Source organism: Oncorhynchus tshawytscha, linkage group LG16 (assembly GCF_018296145.1).
Source record: "Oncorhynchus tshawytscha isolate Ot180627B linkage group LG16, Otsh_v2.0, whole genome shotgun sequence".
NCBI classification, from domain to species: Eukaryota; Metazoa; Chordata; class Actinopteri; order Salmoniformes; family Salmonidae; genus Oncorhynchus; species Oncorhynchus tshawytscha.
The window spans coordinates 36,450,582-36,473,306 of NC_056444.1; the positions used below are offsets into that span (position 1 = coordinate 36,450,582).

Genomic DNA, 22,725 nt, shown 5'->3' on the forward strand with positions numbered 1-22,725 from the left:
GTTCCCTTTCTTTTTTTGAGCAGTGTATTTTGGCCTTCATCGGCGGCACACAATTGGCCCAGTGTTTCTCCCCCTCTAAAAACAGAAATACATGTTTTGGCCTTCACAAATATTACTTTGGCCTTCATTCAGATCACAATCGCTCACATTCATTTTTTGAAAACGAAATAACCTCCAAAATATCGTTATATATTATCAAGTTGATGGCACAGTCATATAGCCCGGCACCAACATAAAGCTGAGTGACTCACTCATTCATGGCTTTGGATCAAAATAAATAAGTACCAACATTCTTTCTGATAGTCTTTAATAAAAAAAAAATCGGTTTTGGATGGGGGCTCCCGCAGTGCAAAATGCGTTGCTACAGTTACAGTTTCGATACCCGTGCCAGCTGCCACCGAGAGACCCATGAGGCGGCTTTTGGTTTTAACTTGGAATCCTCCAATCCTCTTTATGTAACTATCGGCGGAGAGTCACGTAATATTTTACGATATACTGTAGGCGACATGAGTCTCACTAGCGTTGATTAATGTCCTGTTAAAATTGGTGTAGGTTTTATTTAAAGAGCATACTGAAGAAAGAAGCAATAGGATTTGCAGCAAAGGCCTACAACTATTTTAGCACCATTTCGCTCTGCTCTTAGACAAGCATGGGGACTTGACTTGATAAATCAATGAGATGTTTATTTTCACTTCATCTCTGTTTGGGTATTGGTTAGACTACGGTTATACAATTAGGGTGTAGAAATGTTATGCTCTTAGTGTAACCTTTATTTAACTTGGTAAGTCAGATAACCTCTTGAAGCTAGGCGGCACTATTTTTATGTTTGGAAAAATAACATTCCCAAAGTAAACGGCCTATTTCTCAGGACCAGATGCTAGAATATGCATATAATTGACAGATTAGGATAGAAAACACTCTAAAGTTTCCAAAACTGTCAAAATATTGTCTGTGAGTATAACAGAACTGATATTGCCAGGAAGTGGCTTCTATTTTGAAAACTCCATGTTCCATAGCCTCCCATTGCTCCATTTAAAGGGATATCAACCAGATTGCTTTTCCTATCGCTTCCTCAAGGTGTCAACAGTCGTCAGACATTGTTTCAGGCTTTTATTTTGAAAAATTAGCCAGAACTATAACATCACGTCAAGTGGTCACATGAGTTTTGCTAGCGCAACAGAATTTGGACAGCTATTGTTTTTCCCTCTCCTACTGTGAAAGACATTTGCGGTTGATTTATTATCGATTATATACAGTATTTTAAAAACAACCTGAGGATTGATTATAAAAAACGTTTGACATGTTTCTGTGGACATTATGGATATTATTTGGAATTTAAGTCTGCGTTGTCGTGACCGCTCTTTCCTGTGGATTTCTGAACATAACGCAACAAACAAACGGAGGTATTTGGATATAAATATTAATCTTTATGGAACAAAAGGAACATTTGTTGTGTAACTGGGAGTCTCGTGAGTGAAAACATCTGAAGATCAAAGGTAAACGATTAATTTGATTGCTTTTCTGATTTTCATGACCTAGCTACTTAATGCTTAGTGTACATAATGTTATGTTATCGATAAACCTACACAAACGCTTGGATTGCTTTCGCTGTAAAGCATAATTTCTAAATCTGAGACGACAGGTGGATTAACAAAAGGCTAAACTGTGTTTTGCAATATTGCACTTGTGATTTCATGAATAAGAATATTATTTAGTAATATTATTTGACTGTTGCGCTATGCTATTCAGCGGTTGCTGATGACAATTATCCCGCTTAAGGGATGGGTAGCGTCAAGAACAAATTCTTATTTACAAGGACAGCCTTCTCGTTCCTCCCTGTCGGGGAATTGAACCCCGGTCTCCAGCACGACACAGGGATTCTTTAGCTAAATAGCCCAGTACTGTTGCCTACTCCCGACTGTCACTTTGTACAGCGCCATATTTTCCATTCCATCCCAACGGAAACGAAGAGGGTTTTTCGTTTTTCTTGGAATAAAAAAAACATAATATTATTCAAATTAATTAATTACAATTGTGTCCAATTTACTATGTTCTTACAAAAAAAAGGTTTTAAATTCTCTAGTACAGCCACTATTGAAGGATATCAAATGCATCTCAAAGATGCCATCTGGTGGTCAAACTAGCATTAATGGTACCAGTTGTTGACACTTAAATAATGTGTCGGAATTCTGTGGCACCATGCAAACTGTGCCGTAGAACGTTGCAACTTTCAAAAGGACGAACCCCTGTAGTAATCAAAAAAGTGTTAGACAAATCAAAATGTATTTTATAGTTGAGATTCTTCAAATAGAAACCCTTTGCCTTGATGACAGCTTTGCACACTCTTGGCATTCGCTCAACCAGCTCCATGAGGTAGTCACCTGGAATGCATTTAAATTAACAGGTCTGCCTTGTTAAAAAGGTTATTTGTGGAATTTCCTTCCTTCTTAATGCATTTGAGCCAATCAGTTGTGTTGTGACAAGGAAGGGGGGTAGACAGAAGATAGCATTTGGTAAAAGACCAAGTCCATATTACGGCAAGAACAGCTCAAATAAGCAAAGAGAAATGACAGTACATCATTATTTTAAGACATGAAGGTCAGTCAATACGGAAAATGTCAAGTACTTTGAAAGAAACCAAGCGCTCTGATGAAACTGGCTCTCATGAGGACCGCCACAGGAATGGAAGACCCAGAGTACCTCTGCTGCAGAGGATAAGTTCATTAGAGTTACCAGCCTCAGAAATTGTAGCCCAAATAAATGCTTCACAGAGTTCAAGTAACAGACATCTCAACATCAACTGTTCAGAGGACACTGCGTGAATCAGGCCTTCATGATCGAATTGTTGCAAAGAAACCACTACTAAAGGACACCAAAGAACATTAGACGGGTGGAAATTTGTCCTTTGGTTTGGAGTCCAAATGGGAGATTTTTGTTTCCAACTGCCATAAGCAGCCAACAAGTACTCAGCATATGTGGGAACTCCTTCAAGACTGTTGGAAAAGCATTCCAGGTGAAGCTGGTTGAGAGAATGCCAAGAGTGTGCAAAGCTGTCATCAAGGCAAAGGGTGGCTATTTGAAGAATCTCCCATATAAAATACATTTTGATTAGTTTAACACTTTTTTGGTCACGACATAATTCCATGTGTGTTATTTCATAGTGTTGATGTCTTCACTATTAATCTACAATGTAGAAAATAGTAATAAGAAAAAAATAAAGACTCTTGAATAATTAGGTGTTCTAAAACTTTTGACCGGTAGTGTACATTACATAATGGATTGGAATAAGAATAACCCCTGCATCAGAAGTTGGGGACATTGCTTAGACCTCCTTATGGAAGTAGGGCCTACCTGGAGGGGGAGGGATCATCTTGTCCAAGACGAGACATGATGTTGATCAAGGTGTTGATTCCTGACCAATCAGACAGAGGTTGGTTAGTCAGCATAGACAACAGAAACATCCATCAATCAATATTGATGATGTGTGCGTGTGCACGTTTGTATTCTACCGTAGATACCCACCCTTCTTCCTCATGTACATGTGGTGGACCTTTCTGTCCCCATACTTGGGCTGGCGGATGCCGCAGTTGGACAGGGAGTTACGGGCGTGGTCCGGGTTCATGCCAAAGTTCAGGTGGTGGCTGGGGTGAGTCATGGCCAACTGTAGAGAGAGGGAGAAGAAGTCAGAATCTGCTGATGGTGACTCTTCTGGGACCGTATGTGTCACCATCTGAATGGATATATTGAGCTACAGTATGTACTAATCGGAATAAGCATCCCAAAAATATGAATCAAATGGAAAGAAGTATAAATAAAACAAATATTTTGGAACAAATAAAGCCAGTTAGCACACTGGAAGATCTACACATATTCCCCACCACTGTGCTTTGTTTGGAAAGCAGGGCGTCTGTCTAATCCGAACATCGTCAACCAAGGAGAAACAGGGAAAAGAGAATATATAATACTCTCAGTAAGACGTGCCGAGCATTTATCAATCTAACATTATCAGAATGTAGCTTCTATCAGCAAAAACACTAACTCATCTCTCCTCTCAAAGGACTGCTCGGGTTTCCAACTTAAAATCAATTTCAAGCTCCAATGAGATACATGTAAAAAGTTAACAGAGGGGGTTTCAATATCATCAGTCCAGACGCCACCAGGGTTGTATCCTTGAACAGAAACAAATCAATTTTTGTTGTAACTAAAAGAAACAGAACTGCGTTCAACAGTTCAGAACTATTTGACCTTGCACTAGTAGAAGTCTAGCACAACTCTGTCCTCTTGTCTGAAAGGTTGACACAAAAATACTTGGAATTCTAAATTATCCCTGTTGGTCAAACAGAGAAATGTCAGACACATCGGCTGTGTCCCGAATGGCACTCTACGAGCCCTGGTCAAAAGAAGTGCACTGTACAGAGAAAATGGTGCCTTTTGGGATGCAACCGTCAAGTGGCAAAGACAGTACACTTAATCCTCCTTCTCAGAGTTAACGTTACACTTGAAAACACTCGGAATCTAACGGCTGCCTCAGACCACTTGTTAAACAGCTAAATGCGTCGTCAGATGCTTTTTTCACCCTCCCACGTCACTTTATACACAGAAGATATCCGCTATAAACTTTGTGGGTTATCCGTCTCTATGTGACCATGACAACTTCAGAACAGAGTTGCCTACAAATACAAAGTTGCACTGTCTTTGCCATTGATACAAACAAGCACTGTATAAAAAGACGCTTCAAATGAAAACCGAGATGATTGCATTAAAATAAACAGTAATCTTTCAATCATATTGAAATAAATGTCATGTTCAATCATTTGAGTTCTATTTTGCTATTGGTAGGCTACTGTCTGTAATGGTATCAGTATAATTCATGATGTGTAGCCTAACATGTGCGCAATGATGTGCCAAATCTGTGATTTAGTGCATTTTTATTGGGTAGGCATTAGAATAGGCACACCTTAATATTTGCAGCCGTAGGTGGTAATATCTCCCTAGGAGCTGATCCATCGTCAGTATTGTGAAATAATTAAAATATGTTAAGGAAAGACTTGAATAGAGAAAGCCTATCAGAGAGCAGCGCTCCCTTTCATTTGATCCTATCAGTATAGATTCATGATCCAACAACGCACTTTGCGACCGTTCCCTCTGAGTGGTATTTTGGGAAACGCATGTTACATCTTCGGCCGTTATAGGAATGATGCATCGTTAAAAATATATATTTTAAAACACACTCATAATCCTACATTCCATCGCTGTCGCGAAACCGGTTCCTGGAGAGAATGCTAGTCTGTCAAAATTATGACTGCATGAAGTTATGGGGCTTTGGATGTACTGACCATTGCATTGTCTACTGGCTGCTCAACAGCCTTTGGCTAAACTTGAGTAATCGTGATAGATGAACCTGCTAGTCATCTATGAACATCTTGAAGAACGATCTGGCCTTAATGGCTCTTATAATCTCCAACCGGCACAGGCAGAAGAGGACTGACCACCCCTCAGAGCCTGGATCCTCTCTAGGTTTCTTCCTAGGTTCCTGCCTTTCTGGGGAGTTTTTCCTAGCCCCCGTGCTTCTACATCTGCATTGCTTGCTGTTTGAGGTTTAAGGATGTTTTTTTTTATAAGCACTCTGACATGTGCTGATGGAAAAAGGGCTTTATAAATACATTTGATAACTCAGGCGGAAAGTCTATCCCCTTCCTATCCCCTTATATAGTGCAGTACTTTTGACCAGGACCTAAGGGGAATAAGGTCCCATTTGGGATGCAGTTTGAAACTTGACAGACACATTTTGTTGTATGAATACATAAAAAATGTATAAGCAGCAACATGTTGTCTTGATCAATGCAAAGACACCCTTTCTGCAAGATCAATCATTGTCTCAGAGACAAAATAAATTTAAAAATGAAAGGAATTGGAGCATAAATTAGACTACATTAATTATTTTGGAAATTAGACATACGAAAACATGATCCACTTTGGTGCCTCTTGCACGTATCACCAGCATGTACGTACACACACACACACACACACACACACACAGAGAGAGAGAGAGAGAGAGATGACATCTGAGATGGGGCTGTGGTAGAGTTTTACAGTTTAATTATTGAGGCCCTTCGGGCCTACTCTGTTCCTGGGGAGAAGGGGGAGGTGGGTGAGGGAAGAGAGGAGCGGTGGGGATGGTAGAAGAGAAGAGAATGTAGAGCAGGGGTGACAAAACAGCGGTGGAGATGGTTGTTTAAAGAACAGAAGACGAGGGGGCAGGCAGGAGATCCTCGACGATGCTTGCATGTCTCCAACCGTCACTACATCTTTAACCGATCTTGTAATCTAGAGCTCCCCTGCAGGACAATAGAGGGAAATACAGGAAATGGACTGGTAGTGTTACTAGTGTGTAAGGCCTCTGCCATCAGCCAGGGCTTTCTATTTAAGAATAATGATGACAGGCCATCATTACTACCATACAAAGATAAGGCCACTTCCTATCACACACACACATAATCAGACAGACAGACACACAATACCGCAGGTTAACACATGCATACAAGCGCGCACAATAACACACATCTAAATTAGGGAGGTGTTACAGGGTCCGTGAAAATGCAGAAATCATGACTAGGTCTTTAGGTGTCTTTTAATTTGCCATGTTTGTTACCCCCTACCCCTTTCAGACATACCAAAAAGCATGTCAAAAGAAGCAGGCATGGTAAATTAGTGGGATCTTTGTCTTTGAACGAAAGGGTAAGAGGGCTTTGAGTGTATGATCGTGAGGCAACAAGTCAGCCATCCCCCTTTCTTTAAGCACGAATACAACACATTACTTTCTAATGTATCAGTCTCTGTATGACAGCTCTCCAATAGTGATGGAGGAAGCACTGAGGCTAATGCTGAGAGCTCTGGAAGGCTCCAGCCCTGATGGGACTACACTGGCTGTGTGCGTGTGTTTCTCTCACCTGTAACAGACAGCGCTCCTTGAAGACGTAGCCAATCAGGTCGTCCAGGTGCTTCAGACACTGGTGGTAGCGGATGTGGTGGGTCAACACTGGCAACATCATAGCATGCTGCGGGGGGGATGAGAAAGAGAGAGAGGAGAGAGGAGAGAGAGATAAGTGGACGAAGTGAGAAAGAGGTGGAGAGAGACGGTAAGAGGGAAGGGAGAGAGAACATGGCATAATCAAATCAGCCAGTCATTATTAAGTGGCGCTTCGACAGAGAGGGAGATGAAATAATCACGAGTCCAATCAGTGTGCATGTGTTCTTCGCCGTGAGGAGAAATTAAGAGTTGTGGGGGAAATTCAAATGTTGACACGGACGAATCAGGACCTGGTGACACAAACCTGCCTGTGCAGAAACATAGCCAGTGTCAAAGAAAACAAATAAAAGACAAAAACAGAGAGGAGTGAGCGAGCGAGAAAGAGAGGAGGCGAGGGAGAGACTGTGCGAGTAAATGAGGAAAAGAGTAACCAATATGAGCTATCATTAGCGGGAGTCTCATCAGTCCGTACTAGGAGAACAGTGGGGGAGCGTTGTGTAGCGGTGGAACACCCATTAACCCGGCACCACCGCGTAAGAGCAGGCTGCGCTGCATGTTTTAATTAGTGTTACCAGGGGAGCCCGGGGCTCCTACAGGTCAGTCAAATGAGCTGCGTCGCTCGCTCTCTCTCTTTCCCTCTGCTCCATCTTTCTCTCTCTCTCCATCCTCTCCCTCTGTTCCTTTCTCTCTCTCTCCCTGTGTGTCTTTATCTCTCTCTCTCTGTGCTAACCACTAACCCACACAGCCCCAGAGCTGATCAGTCAGCCCACCCCTGGCCCTCGACTGGCTACCCACCGCCCACATCTACACCACTCTAAGGCCTTGTTAACCACCCAATTAACAAAGCAAGACCGTGTCTCAGTGTCTCAACCCATCAGACTCGCTCAAATTAGGCTACTGCTCGAGTGGCTGAGATAACATTAGCATGGGTCCACTCCCAGACCAATTTACTCACTGGGTACTCAGTAGGAGACGATGGGGAGGGGTGTAGGAGTGTGTGTGTGGAGGGGTAGGAGTGATAGTGTCTGTGTGGAGGCAGGAGTGTGTGTGTGTGTAGGAGTGATTGTGTGTGTGAGGGCAGGTGTGTGTGTGTGTGTGTGTGTGTGTGTGTGTGTGTGTGTGTGTGTGTGTGTGTGTTTAGGGGTAGGAGTGATTGTGTCTGTGTGGGGGCAGGTGTGTGTAGGGGTAGGAGTGATTGTGTGGGGGTGTGTGTATGTGTGTAGGGGTAGGAGGGATTGTGTCTGTGTGGGGGCAGGTGTGTGTGAGAATGAGAGGGCTGATGTGCCGTCAGTGTTTGCCTCTAGCTACCGGCCAAGAAACTGCTCGCCATGTGCCTTTGTTTGCTATGCGTGGCTGACGTGATGGTATGATGCTAGAATAACCAAACAGGTGGTCGGGTGTGTATCTATGTGTGAGTGTGCATCCATGTTTGTGCATCTGTGCATGGATCTGTGCATAGGTTTGCTGTGTCTCTGAGAGTACAGTGTACACTGTGTGCGTGTGGGGCAGCAAAGCATCTCGCCTGCCTACCTGACAGAGGTCAGAGCGGATGCCAGTCTTCCAGAAGCCCTGGCTGCTGAGCTCCACGGTCACCTCCCGGCGCATGGTGTTCTTCTGGCGGATCTTCTGAAGGGCTTCCTGATAAAACAACACCCGTACATTATTAAGCCTAGTGTGTGTGTCAGATCGGAGCTTCCTGACAAACACACATACATTATTGATCCACTGGGTCAGTGCTGCTGCTACAGGGGACAGCCAAACATCTTTACAACACACAATGTCTGTTAACCCAGAAGTAAAATATTGCGTAATTTGGTCAGCTGCGTGATTAACTTGAGTTCATACTTGTTAGAAATTGAGAGTTGAGAGCAAAAAAGTCTCCACCCACACAAAAGGAAACTCTCAGCTAAAGCCCCCCCCCCCACCAGGGTGTGCACATGAGCAAAACACTCAAGACGAAGTAGTTTAAGCACCGCCTTCGCTCAATCCTGATACGTCCAAATAACCAGTGATGAAAACCCCAAAACCAGAACTAATGCTGTTCGTTATCTCATGCATCCCACTCAGACACAGCAGGTTTTTCGGTCGACTCGCAGAATCTGCCCACGGAAGATTACACCACACACAGTTAAACATTCAGGAACACACACACAGAGAGACAGAGAGAGAGAGAGAGCGCAAATCTACCAGAGACACACACAAACAGGTATAAAGAACACACATGCAGCAATCTTTCCTTCCTCCCCTCTCTCCAGGTAGTGCTCCAACGTGGGTGGGCATGTGTGCGAGAGAGCTGGAAACTGGACCTGCAGCTAGCACTGGCTCCAACACACACACAGTGCATTCACAGACACACACTTGGTTGTCTAGAAACCCCAAAATCCCTGTTTCTAGGGCTAAAGTCTACACAGTGTCAGCACCTGCAGAAGAGCAGACAACACAGAGAGGTGAGGTCTGCACCAGAGACATTCAAGTACCAAAATGTTACTACTTTTCACCACTACTTTTTTCTTACATAGCGCATGACTTTTAACCAGTACAATAGGGAATAGGGTGCCATTTAGGACACAACATTGGGCCAGTATCCACAAAGTGTCTCAGAGTAGAAAATTGGTCGTAAGTCCTAATAAAATAGACATTTTACTCTTTGGTCACACACCCAGTCGACAGGTATTTAGGACACAAAAATGCAGTGAGTCAGTGGTAGCTGCACACACATACAATTGCTTTGGAGTTGTTAAAATAATGTTTTGATATTTCTATATGAGCGATCCAGAAATAATCTAGACCGACATGTATCTCTCGCGCTTTACACAATGATTTCACGAGTCCAATTTCACAATATGCCTAAATACTTAACATGATGTAAGGTAAATAAATAATACAAAACAATGTGTTTATTTATTTGTCTGTTGGTTTCATTTAAAGTTATCCCTTTGGAGCGCCACATTATTTAAAAAAATAAAAAATCTAATAAAAATAAAGTTGGGCAATTAAAGGAATCTTGGCATATGCCAACTTTGATTGTGTTCGATGAAAATGACATACCTTTAAAACCTATAATGTATATAAACTCTGGAATGCTGATGCTATGTACTGACCACAGAGGCTTTATTGGCACTCCCCAGTAGGAGCAGTCCGCCATAGGAATGAATGGAATTCTACAGTATTTCAATTAAAAATGTTAAGGACAAAATTACATGTATTAAAGTTTTTTTTATTTTTATCATACATTTTAAACAGTTTCTTCATTTGTATGTTTAGTTCACATAATATAGAGCTCACATCTGGTGACTGGTGATGCCTCATTGCGATTAGTTATTCCCCATCACTTGCAACAATGCCAATGAGTGTCATCACTATCTTTCCTTTGCGGTACCTCAAACTGTCGTGATAACCAGCCGAGAAACATTTATGAGTTGATTTGACTCCTGGCTCAGAGCTTGGACAGTGTCTTATCATTCTAAAACCTACACTGGGAGTTTTTTTGTGTCTTAAAACTGATTTTAACAGGATTCCTAGGACCTTTCCTGAGATTCTTTGTGGATACGGGCCATGGTCTGGGCTGAGAGAGTATGTCTACGAATCAGAAATAGGACTGGGAACATGTGTATCAGCACATCGGTCTTCTCTGGTGGTACCGTTGGCCTAGTAATCGGAAGGTTGTTGGATTGAATCCCCGAGCTGACAAGGTAAAAATATGTTGTTCTGCCCCTGAGCAAGGCAGTTAACCGACTGTTCACCTGTCGCCGAAGAAGTGGATGTCGATTAAGGCAGCCCCCCGCACCTCTCTGATTCAGAGGGGTTGGGTTAAATGCGGAAGACACATTTCAGTTGGACAACTGACTAGGTATCCCCCTTTCCCATGGGCCATCGTCAAAATGGGGACGGATGGTACAGGTAGCTGCCAAAATAAAGGAAACACCAACATAAAGTGTCTTAATAGGGCATTGGGCCACCACGAGCCAGAACAGCTTCATTACACCTTGGAACAAATTCTAAAATTGTAGTCTGGAAGAGATTCCGTCATTTGACGTTTTGGTGATGATGCATGAAGACAAATGTGCGCCGTCTCAGGTGATGCTCCAGAATCTCCTATAACTGTTCAATTGGGTTGAGATCTGGGGACAGACGCACCCTTTAAACCCCCTTTGAGACCCCTCTTTCAAAGTCGCTGTGATCTTGCCAAGGCAGCAAAATAATGGGCAACAGGCCATTTTTATACCTTAATGGCTTAATTAACTCAGGAACCACACCTGCGTAGAAGCACATAATTTTAATATACTTTGCATCCCTCATCTACTCAAGTGTTCCCTTTATTTTTGCAGTTACTTGGATCTCTGTCACAGTGCCGAAGTTACCCATGATACAGTCAAATGGAAATGGCAGGATTTTCTGTCGACGGCAAGGAAAGAACAACAAAAACATTAAGAAATACCATCCCACTTTGACCTGCGCATCAAAGGGAACACGGTCAAACACACTGCCATCCATCAGTGGACAACGGGATAGAGTATCTGTCAGTGAATGAGTATTTGAAATTATTTCATTATTCAAAGAATCTTCTAACATTTTTTTTCGGATATCTGGATAGTCGAAATACATGATTTTACGTCAATGGAATCATTTACGCGAATCGCGTCTGCTTGTTTTAGCAGAAGGGTGGAGGAGGGGCAAGAGAGGAGCCGGCGTGTGTGCGGCACAGAAGGGGAGCGAGAAAGTAGCCAAAACGACTAACTAGTTAGACAAACTTGTTACTGCCATAAGTTATCTATCGTACCATCTGGAAGTGCCCGTCTTAACGGCATCAAATCGTAGCTAGCTTGCCAAAGTAGCAAGGCTAAGACCCTTTTGCTGAGCTTCCTGCCCTTGTCTACAACTACATTCATATGAAACTGTCACGACTTCTACCGAAGTCGTTGCCTCTCCTTGTTCGGGCGGTGCTCGGCGTCCGACGTCACCGGTCATCTAGCCATCATTGATCCATTTTTCATTTTACATTGGTTTTGTCTTGTCTTCACACACACCTGTTTTCGATCCCATTCATTACCTGTTGTGTATTTAACCCTCTGTTTCCCCTCATGTCTTTGTCAGAGATTGTTTATTGTCAGTGTAGTGTTTTTTGTATAGGTGTGCGACGGGTCTTCGTACCCATATTTGTTTATATTCATTTTTCTATTTAGTGTTATGGAGCATGTTACTTGGACATTTATTAAAAGACTCCATTTTACACTCCGTTTGACTCTCCTGCGCCTGACTTCCCTGCCACCTATACACATATCTCTGACAGAAACAAAAGTCTCTGATCCTTGTAGCACCTTCTCCTTTAGCCATTTTAATTACATTTTGCAGTGATTGGTGACCCCTCCTGTCTCAGCCTCCAGTATTTATGCTGGAGTAGTTTATGTGTTGGGGGGCTGGGGTCAGTTTGTTATATCTGGAGTACTTCTCCTGTCCTATTCGGTGTCCTGTGTGAATCTAAGTGTGCGTTCTCTAATTCTCTCCTTCTCTCTCTCGGAGGACCTGAGCCCTAGGACCATGCCCCAGGATTACCTGACATGATGACTCCTTGCTGTCCCCAGTCCATCTGACCGTGCTGCTGCTCCAGTTTCAACTGTTCTGCCTTATTATTATACGACCATGCTGGTCATTTATGAACATTTGAACATCTTGGCCATGTTCTGTTATAATCTCCACCCGGCACAGCCAGAAGAGGACTGGCCACCCCACATAGCCTGGTTCCTCTCTAGGTTTCTTCCTAGGTTTTGGCCTTTCTAGGGAGTTTTTCCTAGCCACTGTGCTTCTACACCTGCATTGCTTGCTGTTTGGGGTTTTAGGCTGGGTTTCTGTACAGCACTTTGAGATATCAGCTGATGTACGAAGGGCTATATAAATACATTTGTTTTGATTTGATTTTGATTAGAAATATCCCAATTCACTTGCTGGACTCGAGCTAGTTAGACTAACGTGTTGCTGCCATAGGTTATCTAACTAGGGTCAGTGTAGCAAGAGAATTGTGAGTCATATTTATCGTAGATACCTAAGTTTTGAAGCCACATAATTGAAATGACCTCATCTATTATTTTTTCCTCAAATCAATGTTTCACAAATTATTATTTGGATTCACACAATTCGATTCACTCCGATTGAAAATAATCCCTACGAATACAACGACAAAAGTGAATATTTTGTGTCATCAAAAATAATTGTTTAAATTAAATAAATGAATCATTCCAACAAGTTAACAATCAACTGTGTATGGCATTGTGGGTAAAAGATGGGTTAACTAGGTATCCAATTCAAAATCTTTAAGAGTCCACTGACGCACCGGTGCGTCAACCTAAGTAACATAATTTTAAAAATCCCCATCAAAATCTGTCAGTTTGAACTAGAGAAATCGGGTTTTCTTACATCTCCAAGATATAGGACAGACACTTTCTAACCTTTTTTCTTATGACTTACTTTTCGACTGTCTTTTTTGCCATTTATGAATGTGTTTCTATGTAGTAGTAAAGGCCAAATTCTATATTTTAATAAATAACCTAAAGGGGTGCTTAGTACCCCCCTGGATTCCAATACTATTTAGGATATTTTAATTACATTATAAGGACATGGAAGTAAGTATTTAGATATTTTTTATTTGAAAAGACATGTACTTAAATACACTTGTAAAGTATTTAAAAATACTCAAATACATGGACCCAACAAATACATGGACCCAAATACACTACAATTTTGTATTTTGATTTTTTTTACCTTTATTTAGCCCCATGAATTTCTAATTTTATTTAACCTTTAAATTCTTATTTACAATGAGGGCCTAGGAACTGCCTTGTTCAGGGGCAGAACAACATATTTTTACCTTGTCAGCTCGGGGATTCGATCCAGCAACCTTTCGGTTACTGGCCCAATGCTCTAACCACTAGGCTACCTGCTGGCCCATAGCTGCCTGTCATTTTAAATTAGAATTTGAAAACACTTTCAAATACTAGGCTATTTATAGGAAACGATTTGAAAATACTTTCAAATTCCAATAGAAGTTGTTGATTTGGGCCACATTACTTACAAATAGACAGAAAATAGGTATTAAAATAACAATAATAGTGTGTGTGTGTGTGTGTGTGTGTTGACAGGCAGCTACGTTTAAAGCATATCAAAGCAGCCGGCCAGGGGCCCTGGATCCTCCAACTGGGGTGCAACACGTCTGTCTCTAGGGGCAGACAGAGGCACCCTCAGGGATTCTCTCTGGGACAAGAGGCCCCAACACAGCAGAACTGACCCTGCAGTGCATCCCAAAGTCACCTATTTCTTATATAGTGCACTACTTTTGAACAGGGCTCCGAGGGCACCCTATTCCCTGTGTAGTGCAATGCATATGGTCAAAAGTAGTGCACTTCATAGGGAATAGGGTGCAATTGGGGTCTCTGGTCAAGAGAAGTGCACCATGTAGGAAATAGGGCACCCTTTGGGATGCATACATTACAGTGAGAAAGGGCCATACAGGCAGTCACCCATCTAGAGCACCAACCAACTTCTCTTCTCTGTTGAGATGAAAAGCTTCTTTCCCCAATTTAAGGGCTCTGGTTTGGTCGCAGCGTTCATTTTACACTATTCAGCACAAAAAAACAGATGAACGTGTACCAGAACTGTGGATGAACAAGTGATACACGAACACTCACAGACACTCACACCCCTAATGAAGTTCCCAGGGGGTTGGGGATAATAGAAGTGTTGCTGTATTGTCATGGGTGGGTGAAGACTCGCTGAAATAGCGGACCCTTGGAGATGGGATGGCCTGGTGTGTGTTTGTGTGTGTGTGGTGAACTAATTGCTCTATAGGTTGACAGTGGGAATATCAGTAACTGTAAGCGACGCTGCCGGAGCCCCTAGCCAGTGCTACCTTGAAAATAGGATAATTGACTGTGCGCTTAAGACACAGACACACACACAGACACACAGTCTGAGCTGGAGCCTCACCAGCCTCGACAGCTACTACTTTAGAAAATAACACATAGCTCAACAAAGGCAATAGGAGCAAGCGGAGACAAAATACATATACTGTAGATGAAATGAAGCTATAGACAGTGGTTACAGCCTTAATGGCAACCTATTCCCTCCACAGAGCACTAGATTAGAGGTCGACCGATTATGATTTTTCAACGCCGATACCGATTATTGGAGGACCAAAAAAAGCCGCTACCGATTAATCGGCCAATTTAAAAAAAGATATGTTTTATTTGTAATAATGACAATTACAACAATACTGAATGAACACTTATATAACTTAATATAATGCATCAAATAAATAATGAAACATGTTCAATTTGTTTTAAATAATGCAAAAAAAAAGTGTTGGAGAAGAAAGTAAAAGTGCAATATGTGCCATGTAAAAAAAAATGTTTATGTTCCTTGCTCAGAACATATGAAAGCTGGTGGTTCCTTTTAACATGAGTCTTCAATATTCCCAGGTAAGAAGTTTTAGGTTGAGGTTATTGTATGAATTATAGGACTATTTCTCTCTATACCATTTGTATTTCATATACCTTTGACTATTGGATGTTCTTATAGGCACTTTAGTATTGCCAGTGTAACAGTATAGCTTCCATCCCTCTCCTCGCCCCTACCTGGGCTCGTACCAGGAACACATCGACAACAGCCACCCTTGAAGCAGCGTTACCCATTGCTCCACAAAATCCGCGGCCCTTGCAGAGCAAGGGGAACAACCACTCCAAGTCTCAGAGCGAGTGACGTTTGAAACGCTATTAGAGCGCACCCCGCTAACTACCTAGCCATTTCACATCGGTTACACCAGCCTAATCTCGGGAGTTGATAGGCTTGAAGTCATAAACAGCGCAATGCTTGAAGCATTGCGAAGAGCTGCTGGCAAACGCACGAAAGTACTGTTTGAATGAATGCTTATGAGCCTGCTGCTGCCTACTCCCGCTCAGTCAGACTGCTCTATCAAATATCAAATCATAGACTTAATTATAACATAATAACACACAGAAATATGATGCATTGGGTCATTAATATGGTCAAATCCGGACACTATCATATAGAAAATAAAATGTTTATTATTTCAGTGAAATACGGAACCGTTCCGTATTTTATCTAATGGGTTGCATCCATAACTCTAAATATTCCTGTTACATTGCACAACCTTCAATGTTGTGTCATCATTTCGTAAAATTCTGGCAAATTAGTTCGCAACGAGCCATGCAGCCCAAACTGTTGCATATACCCTGACTCTGCGTGAAATGAACGCAAGAGAAGTGACACAATTCTCCTAGTTTAATAATGCCTGCTAACATGAATTTCTTTTAACTAAATATGCAGGTTTAAAAACATATACTGTGTATTGATTTTAAGAAAAGCATTGATGTTTATGGTTAGGTACATTCGTGCAACGATTATGCTTTTTTCGCAAATGCGCTTTTGTTAAATCATCCCCCGTTTGGCAAATTTGGCTGTCTTTGTTAGGAAGAAACGGTCACACAGTTCGCAACGAGCCAGGCGGCCCAAACTGCTGATAATCAGCAGTTTGGGCCGCCTGGCTCAAATTATGATTGGCAAATTATCATCAACCATGTGTAATTAACTAGTGATCATGTTAATATTGATTTTTTTTATAAGATGTGTTTAATGCTAGCTAGCACCTTACCTTGGCTCCTTGCTGCACTCACATAACAGCCTGCCATGCAGTCTCTTTGTGGAGTGCAATGTAATCGGCCATGATCGGTGTCCAAAAATGCAGATTACCGATTGTTATGAAAACTTGAAATCGGCCCTAATTAATCAGCCATTCCGATTAATCGGTCGACCTCTACACTAGATATCACCAGGGCCCATATGGCTCTGGTCAAAAGTCATGCACTATTTAGGGAATAGGTTTGCCATTTGGGACCCATGCAGTGAATGGGGAATCAAGAGATCAGGATCTCAGCACTGCAGCACACTACAATCTGGTGTTAGATGGTTCTAGTAATTACACTAGCACACGTTTCAGCCTCACGCTCCTGTGAAATTACAATTGCATGAAGCTGGCATGAGTCATACTTAATTATAATGAGGCCAGGGAGATGTACTGTAGTGTGTGGTACCCACCTCCCTCTGTGTTAGCTTCTGCTTGTCTATCTGCTTGACCTTGGGGCTGTTAGCCAGCAGGTGGCGTAGTTTCACATAGCTCTTCCACAGCTTCTGGTACCTGGGGGGGGCAGAAGTCAAGCTGAGGCTCAGAACAACACATCAATATTTCAACAGCACCGACCATTATTAAACATAATTTAACAGTAGCCTCCAGACATTACTCCATTAGTCTGCTCTGTGTGTGTGTGTTGTGGACTGGGATGGCTCTTCTGTAAGTCTCCTGTTTCAGACCAGAGAGGCCGGTGAGGCCACTTTCACCCACCCAGGCATTACAGATAAAAACAGTTTATACGCGCTGGTTGGTTGTTGTAAGACACTCACTGTTCACTCTTCTGTAAAGTGCTGCAGTTACATGTGTGTGTGGCAAGAGAAGGGAAGTCTCTCCACGTGCCACAATAACAATCTATTATATTAGGTTTTGGTCTTAGTTTGCTTTTGAAAAGGACACCGTTGTGGGATAGGTGATAATGATGGACCATTGAAAAACCTCCTCAGATGGACTGACTCTAGTAACGAGACTGAGGGAGACGAACTGTGACTCTGCCCATCTCTGACCGCTTCTCTCCATTAAGGCTCTTTCCTCATTTATAGCCGAAATGATTCAATTATATGAGTAGCGGCCGGCTGGACAGGGAGAGAGAGAGAGAGAGAGAGAGAGAGAGAGAGAGAGAGAAACATGCAGTAGAGAGGACTGGAGATGAGGGGAATTATAATTAGGGAGTTTTAATACGGCGACTTCATTAGTGAACGGTGTAGAGGGAGACTGAGGCACAGTCGGCTTTACCGCCGTGATTACCGGCTCACCACCGGCCTAACGGCGTGTGTTTGTACGGTCGGCAGCCGGGGGCAGCGGCAGAGAAGAGGAGGGCAGGGTGAAGCTGCAGCCTGGGAGGCTTCCCTCCCCAACCCACTCACATGACCTTTCAGAAGATCCACTCTGTGCTCTCAGGGTGCCACAGGCTGGTGTGTGTGTCTGCCACAAACTCTTTCATTAACATATGCTGCATGCCTGCCGTCGCTCTCTCGTTTACACTCGTTCCCCACCTTCTGCTTCTAACTCCTCTTTTGCTCTCTTTTTCTTTCACTCCCTCTATCAGTCCCTCCATAGAGATACTGTGGTTAGAACGACGCAAAACATTATTTTCTAAGGCAAGGAAACAGGAAGGGACAGCTTAAGATATGCAGCCGTGTCCTCTCTTTTCCTCTCTCCTCCACTCACTCTCCTCTCTGTGGCATTGCCATCAATGCAATTAAAGCCAACTGTCGTTAATGATGTCCCCATCTGCCCATAAATTTGTCGTCTGCGGCGTCGAGGTTTGAGGGGAGTGTGCGCGCGTGTGTGACCACAGCAAGAAAGCACAGAGACAGACTGAAGGTCGGACATCCCTAACATTATGAAAAGGTGACTAACATCACTCAAATGACACAGACCTGAGCAGATACACAATACTGGCAGGGATTCATAATGAGAAGATCTCTCCTGTTTACCTATAAAGCCTTCTATCCCTCATCATCGGCATCTATTCCCTTCGTAGGGACTACTTTTGACCAGGGCTCAAGTCAAAAGTATTGCACTATAAAGTGAATAGGGTGCCATTCGGGAAGGGCCCCTAATCTTCTTAAAGTATCTGACAGGAACCCTGTCACAGGACACAGATAAGAGACACAGACAAAAAAGAGAAACTAGTCGAAGAGTTTCACTTGTGATTGGCGCTTTGTTTTGGTTGTTATTGTTGCTTTCTCTACACTTCGGAGACGATAGCAGAGGATAATTTAATATACAGTAAGCTTTTGGTAATTATGCACAGGCACAGTACAGTATTCCCTCTACTCCTCTCTGTGTGTGTGTGTGTGTGTGTGTGTCATTACTATTCACGAGACAAACCGTGCCGTTCCCACGGCGACAGCGCCCGGTGGAACCTTAGGACCCCGTGACAACGCATTTGAAAATGTCACGCCAATCTTTCTCTCCCACTCGCTCTCCGACATTCCCCCTCTCAACACAGAAGAGTGCCACCATCAACCGTCCTGTGAGGGATGCTTTGAATAAGCAATGTGGGGAACGGGGGAGAAGGGAGGGAAAGGAGTGTGTCTTGAGGGAGGGGGAGTATACAGTAGTGTTTGTGGGCGGGGAGGATCAGAGGCAGGGGGAGTGTAGTATAGGTCCTGGGTGGTTGGCGAGTTATGGGGGGCCTCTGGCGTAGCGGAGCTGGGCAATAGGTGGTGGGAAGAGATCCTTGATGGTGAGTGGGTGGGTGGGGTTGGGGTTTGCGGGTTACAGGGAGGATCTTACTGGGGGTCTCCAGCGTAGCTGAGCTGGGCGGGCCGGATCCCGAAGTGGACGATGATGGGGAAGGTGATGACCTCTGGATTGAACTGCTCTCTGTCCAGCTGGTCAATACGCACAGAGCTAGGCTTCTGAAACAACAACACAAAGACTATGAGACCAGGGAACATATGGTGTCTCATAAAGTGTCTCAGAGTAATGATCTAGGATCTGTCCATACAAATCGTATTTATTACGGTCTAAAAAGCTAAACTGATCCTACACCAGCACTCCTACTCGGAGATGCTTGACACACAGACTCAGATCCTATCAGACTTTGGTAAGTACATTGTTGTGTTATGTTACAAAAAGAGAATGTGAATTCATGGAAATGTGCACTCAAAAGTGCAAACCGTGCCAATCTAGCACTCTATCAATCACAGGCACACACCCTATGGATCCTGTTGCACTTTATGGAATAGGGTGCCATTTTGAATACAGTCCATGAAAGTGCTCTTATCCTCTCTCACCATGCCAGGGTTAGTGACGATCATGCCCTTGCACTCCTCTGCGTACTTCTGCCACTTCAGTTCCTCCCACTGCAGCATGTCAGCTATCTCCTCCTCAGGGACCAGAGGCTTGGAGCTCCGCAGGAGGTAGAGGAGAACCTGGTGCATGGAGAGCACCTCCTTACCACCGTCTGACAGGGAGGGACAAACACAGAGATCATGAGATACACAGATAAACACACATACACACAAAGAAACAAGACCGACAGATAGAAACACAGAGAACATACAAGACACACACACACACACGGTCAAATACGCAATCAGGTCTAGACACTCATGCAAAACTGATTGATCTCCATTTACAAAATGTTCGCATGGACAGATACACGGAAAATCCATAGATCTGAATCTCAACGCATTAAGAGGACAACTCATGTGTACACACACGCTCATGCACAAAGTACAAACAACAGCATGCAGTACCAACATTCTCCAGCAGAGAGAGAGAGAGTTTTCTGAAGAAGGGACAGTCTCACCAGGTAAGAAGCGGACAAAGCGAGGCATGAAGTGGAACTTCTGACATCCAGGAGATTGGTTGTCCCACTCTGGACCTGCGTGGGGAAACAACAAAGACACTGAAAATAAGATGAACCGTTTACACCTTTAGTCTAGAAATCTAATTTTATTTGGTCGTATACACATTTTGAAGATGTTATCGCAGGTGCATCGAAATTATTATGTTTCAAGCTCCAACAGTACAGTACACCTAACATTACACACAAATCCCCAAAATTGAAATAAAGAAATATATACAAAACAAGCAGTCCGGAATATACACTACCGGTCAAAAGTTTTAGAACAAGGTTTCTTTCTTTATTTTTACTATTTTCAACATTGTAGAATTATAGTAGAGACATTAAAACTATGAAAGAACACATATGGAATCATGTAGTAACCAAAAAAGTGTTAAACAACTCGAAATATATTTTAGATTCTTCAAAGTAGCCACCCTTTTCCTCGATGACAGCTTTGCACACTCTTGACATTCTCTCAACCAGCTTCACCTGGAATGCTTTTCCAACAGTCTTAAAGGAGTTCCCACATATGCTGAGCACTTGTTGGCTGCTTTTCCTCCACTCTGCGGTCTGACTTATCACAAACCATCTCAATTGGGTTGAGGTCGGGGGATTGTGGAGGCCAGGTCATCTGATGCAGCACTCCATCACTCTCCTTCTTGGTCAAATAGCCCTCACACAGCCTGGAGGTGTGTTGGGTCATTGCCGGTGTTGGTAACTCTAATAAACTTATCCTCTGCAGCAGAGGTAACTCTGGGTCTTCCTTTCCTGTGGCGGTCCTCATAGGAGCCAGTTTCATCATATCGCTGGATGGTTTTTGCGACTGAAATGTTCCTTATTGACTGACCTTCATGTCTTAAAGTAATGATGCACTGTAGTTTCTCTTTGCTTATTTGAGCTGTCCTTGCCATAATATGAACTTGGTCTTTTACCAAATAGTGCTACCTTCTGTTTAACCCCCTTACCTTGACAAAACACAACTGATTGGCTCAAATGCATTGAGGAAATACATTTCACAAAATAACTCTTAACAAGGAACACCTGTTAATTGAAATGCATTCCAGTAGACTACCTCGTGAAGCTGGTTTATTTTTCCATTATTTTACCAGGTAAGTAGACTGAGAACACGTTCTCATTTGCAGCAACGACCTGGGGAATAGTTACAGGAGAGAGGAGGGGGATTAATGAGCCAATTGTAAACTGGGGATTATTAGGTGACCGTGATGGTTTGAGGGCCAGATTGTGAATTTTGCCAGGACACCGGGGTTAACACCCCTACTCTTACGATAAGTGCCATAGGATCTTTAATGACCTCAGAGAGTGAGGACATCCGAAAGACAGCACCCTACACAGGGCAGTTTCCCCAATCACTGCCCTGGGGTATTAGGATCTTTTTTTTAGACCAGAGGAAAGAGTGCCTCCTACTGGCCCTACAACACCACTTCCAGCAGCATCTGGTCTCCCATCCAGGAACTGACCAGGACCAACCCTGCTTAGCTTCAGAAGCAAGCCAGCAGTGGTATGCAGGGTGGTATGCTGCTGGTTGAAAAAATGCCAAGAGTCATCAAGGCAAAGGGTGGCTTTTCGAAGAAACTCAAATGTTTGTTTAACACTTTTTTGGTTACTACATGATTCCATGTGCTACTTCATAGTTTTGATGTCTTCACTATTATTCTACAATGTAGAAAATGTAAAAATAAAGAAAAACTCTTCAATGAGTAGGTGTTCTAAAACTTTTGACAAGTAGTGTATATATACACAAAAGCAAAAATACACCACCCTTTGACTATTTCAGCCACACCCATTGCTGACAGGTGTATAAAATCGAGCACACAGCCATGCAATCTCCATAGGACAAACGATGGCAGTAGAATGGCCATACTGGAGAGCTCAGTGACTTAACGTGGCACCAACATAGGATTACCACCTTTCCAAAAAGTCTGTTTGTCAAATTTCTGCCCTGCTAGATCTGCCCCGGTCAATTGTAAGTGCTGTATTTGTAAAGTGGAAATGTCTAGGAGCAACCATGGCTGAGCCGCAAAGTGGTAGGCCACACAAGCTCACAGGACGGGATCGCAGGGTGCTGAAATGCGTAAAAATCACCTGTCCTCGGTTGCAATACACACTACCAAGTTCCAAACTGCCTCTGGAAACAATATATACTACCGTTCAAAAGTTTGGGGTCATTTAGAAATG

General features: G+C 43.0%; 1 protein-coding gene across 6 annotated transcripts in view; it reads right to left on the reverse strand.

Moving 5' to 3' along the window:
* drosha (drosha ribonuclease III) overlaps window positions 1-22,725 on the reverse strand; it is a 210,622-nt gene that overhangs the window by 178,073 nt on the left and 9,824 nt on the right. For all 6 annotated transcript variants that reach the window (XM_042299140.1, XM_042299138.1, XM_042299137.1 and 3 more), the window contains exons 11-18: window positions 20,491-20,565; window positions 19,973-20,142; window positions 19,470-19,594; window positions 17,135-17,234; window positions 8,561-8,668; window positions 6,951-7,058; window positions 3,523-3,661; window positions 3,352-3,412 (exon numbers count right to left, since the gene is read on the reverse strand). In XM_042299140.1, the coding sequence (XP_042155074.1) occupies window positions 3,352-3,412; window positions 3,523-3,661; window positions 6,951-7,058; window positions 8,561-8,668; window positions 17,135-17,234; window positions 19,470-19,594; window positions 19,973-20,142; window positions 20,491-20,565 (886 nt within the window). The remainder of the gene's footprint in view (window positions 1-3,351; window positions 3,413-3,522; window positions 3,662-6,950; window positions 7,059-8,560; window positions 8,669-17,134; window positions 17,235-19,469; window positions 19,595-19,972; window positions 20,143-20,490; window positions 20,566-22,725) is intronic.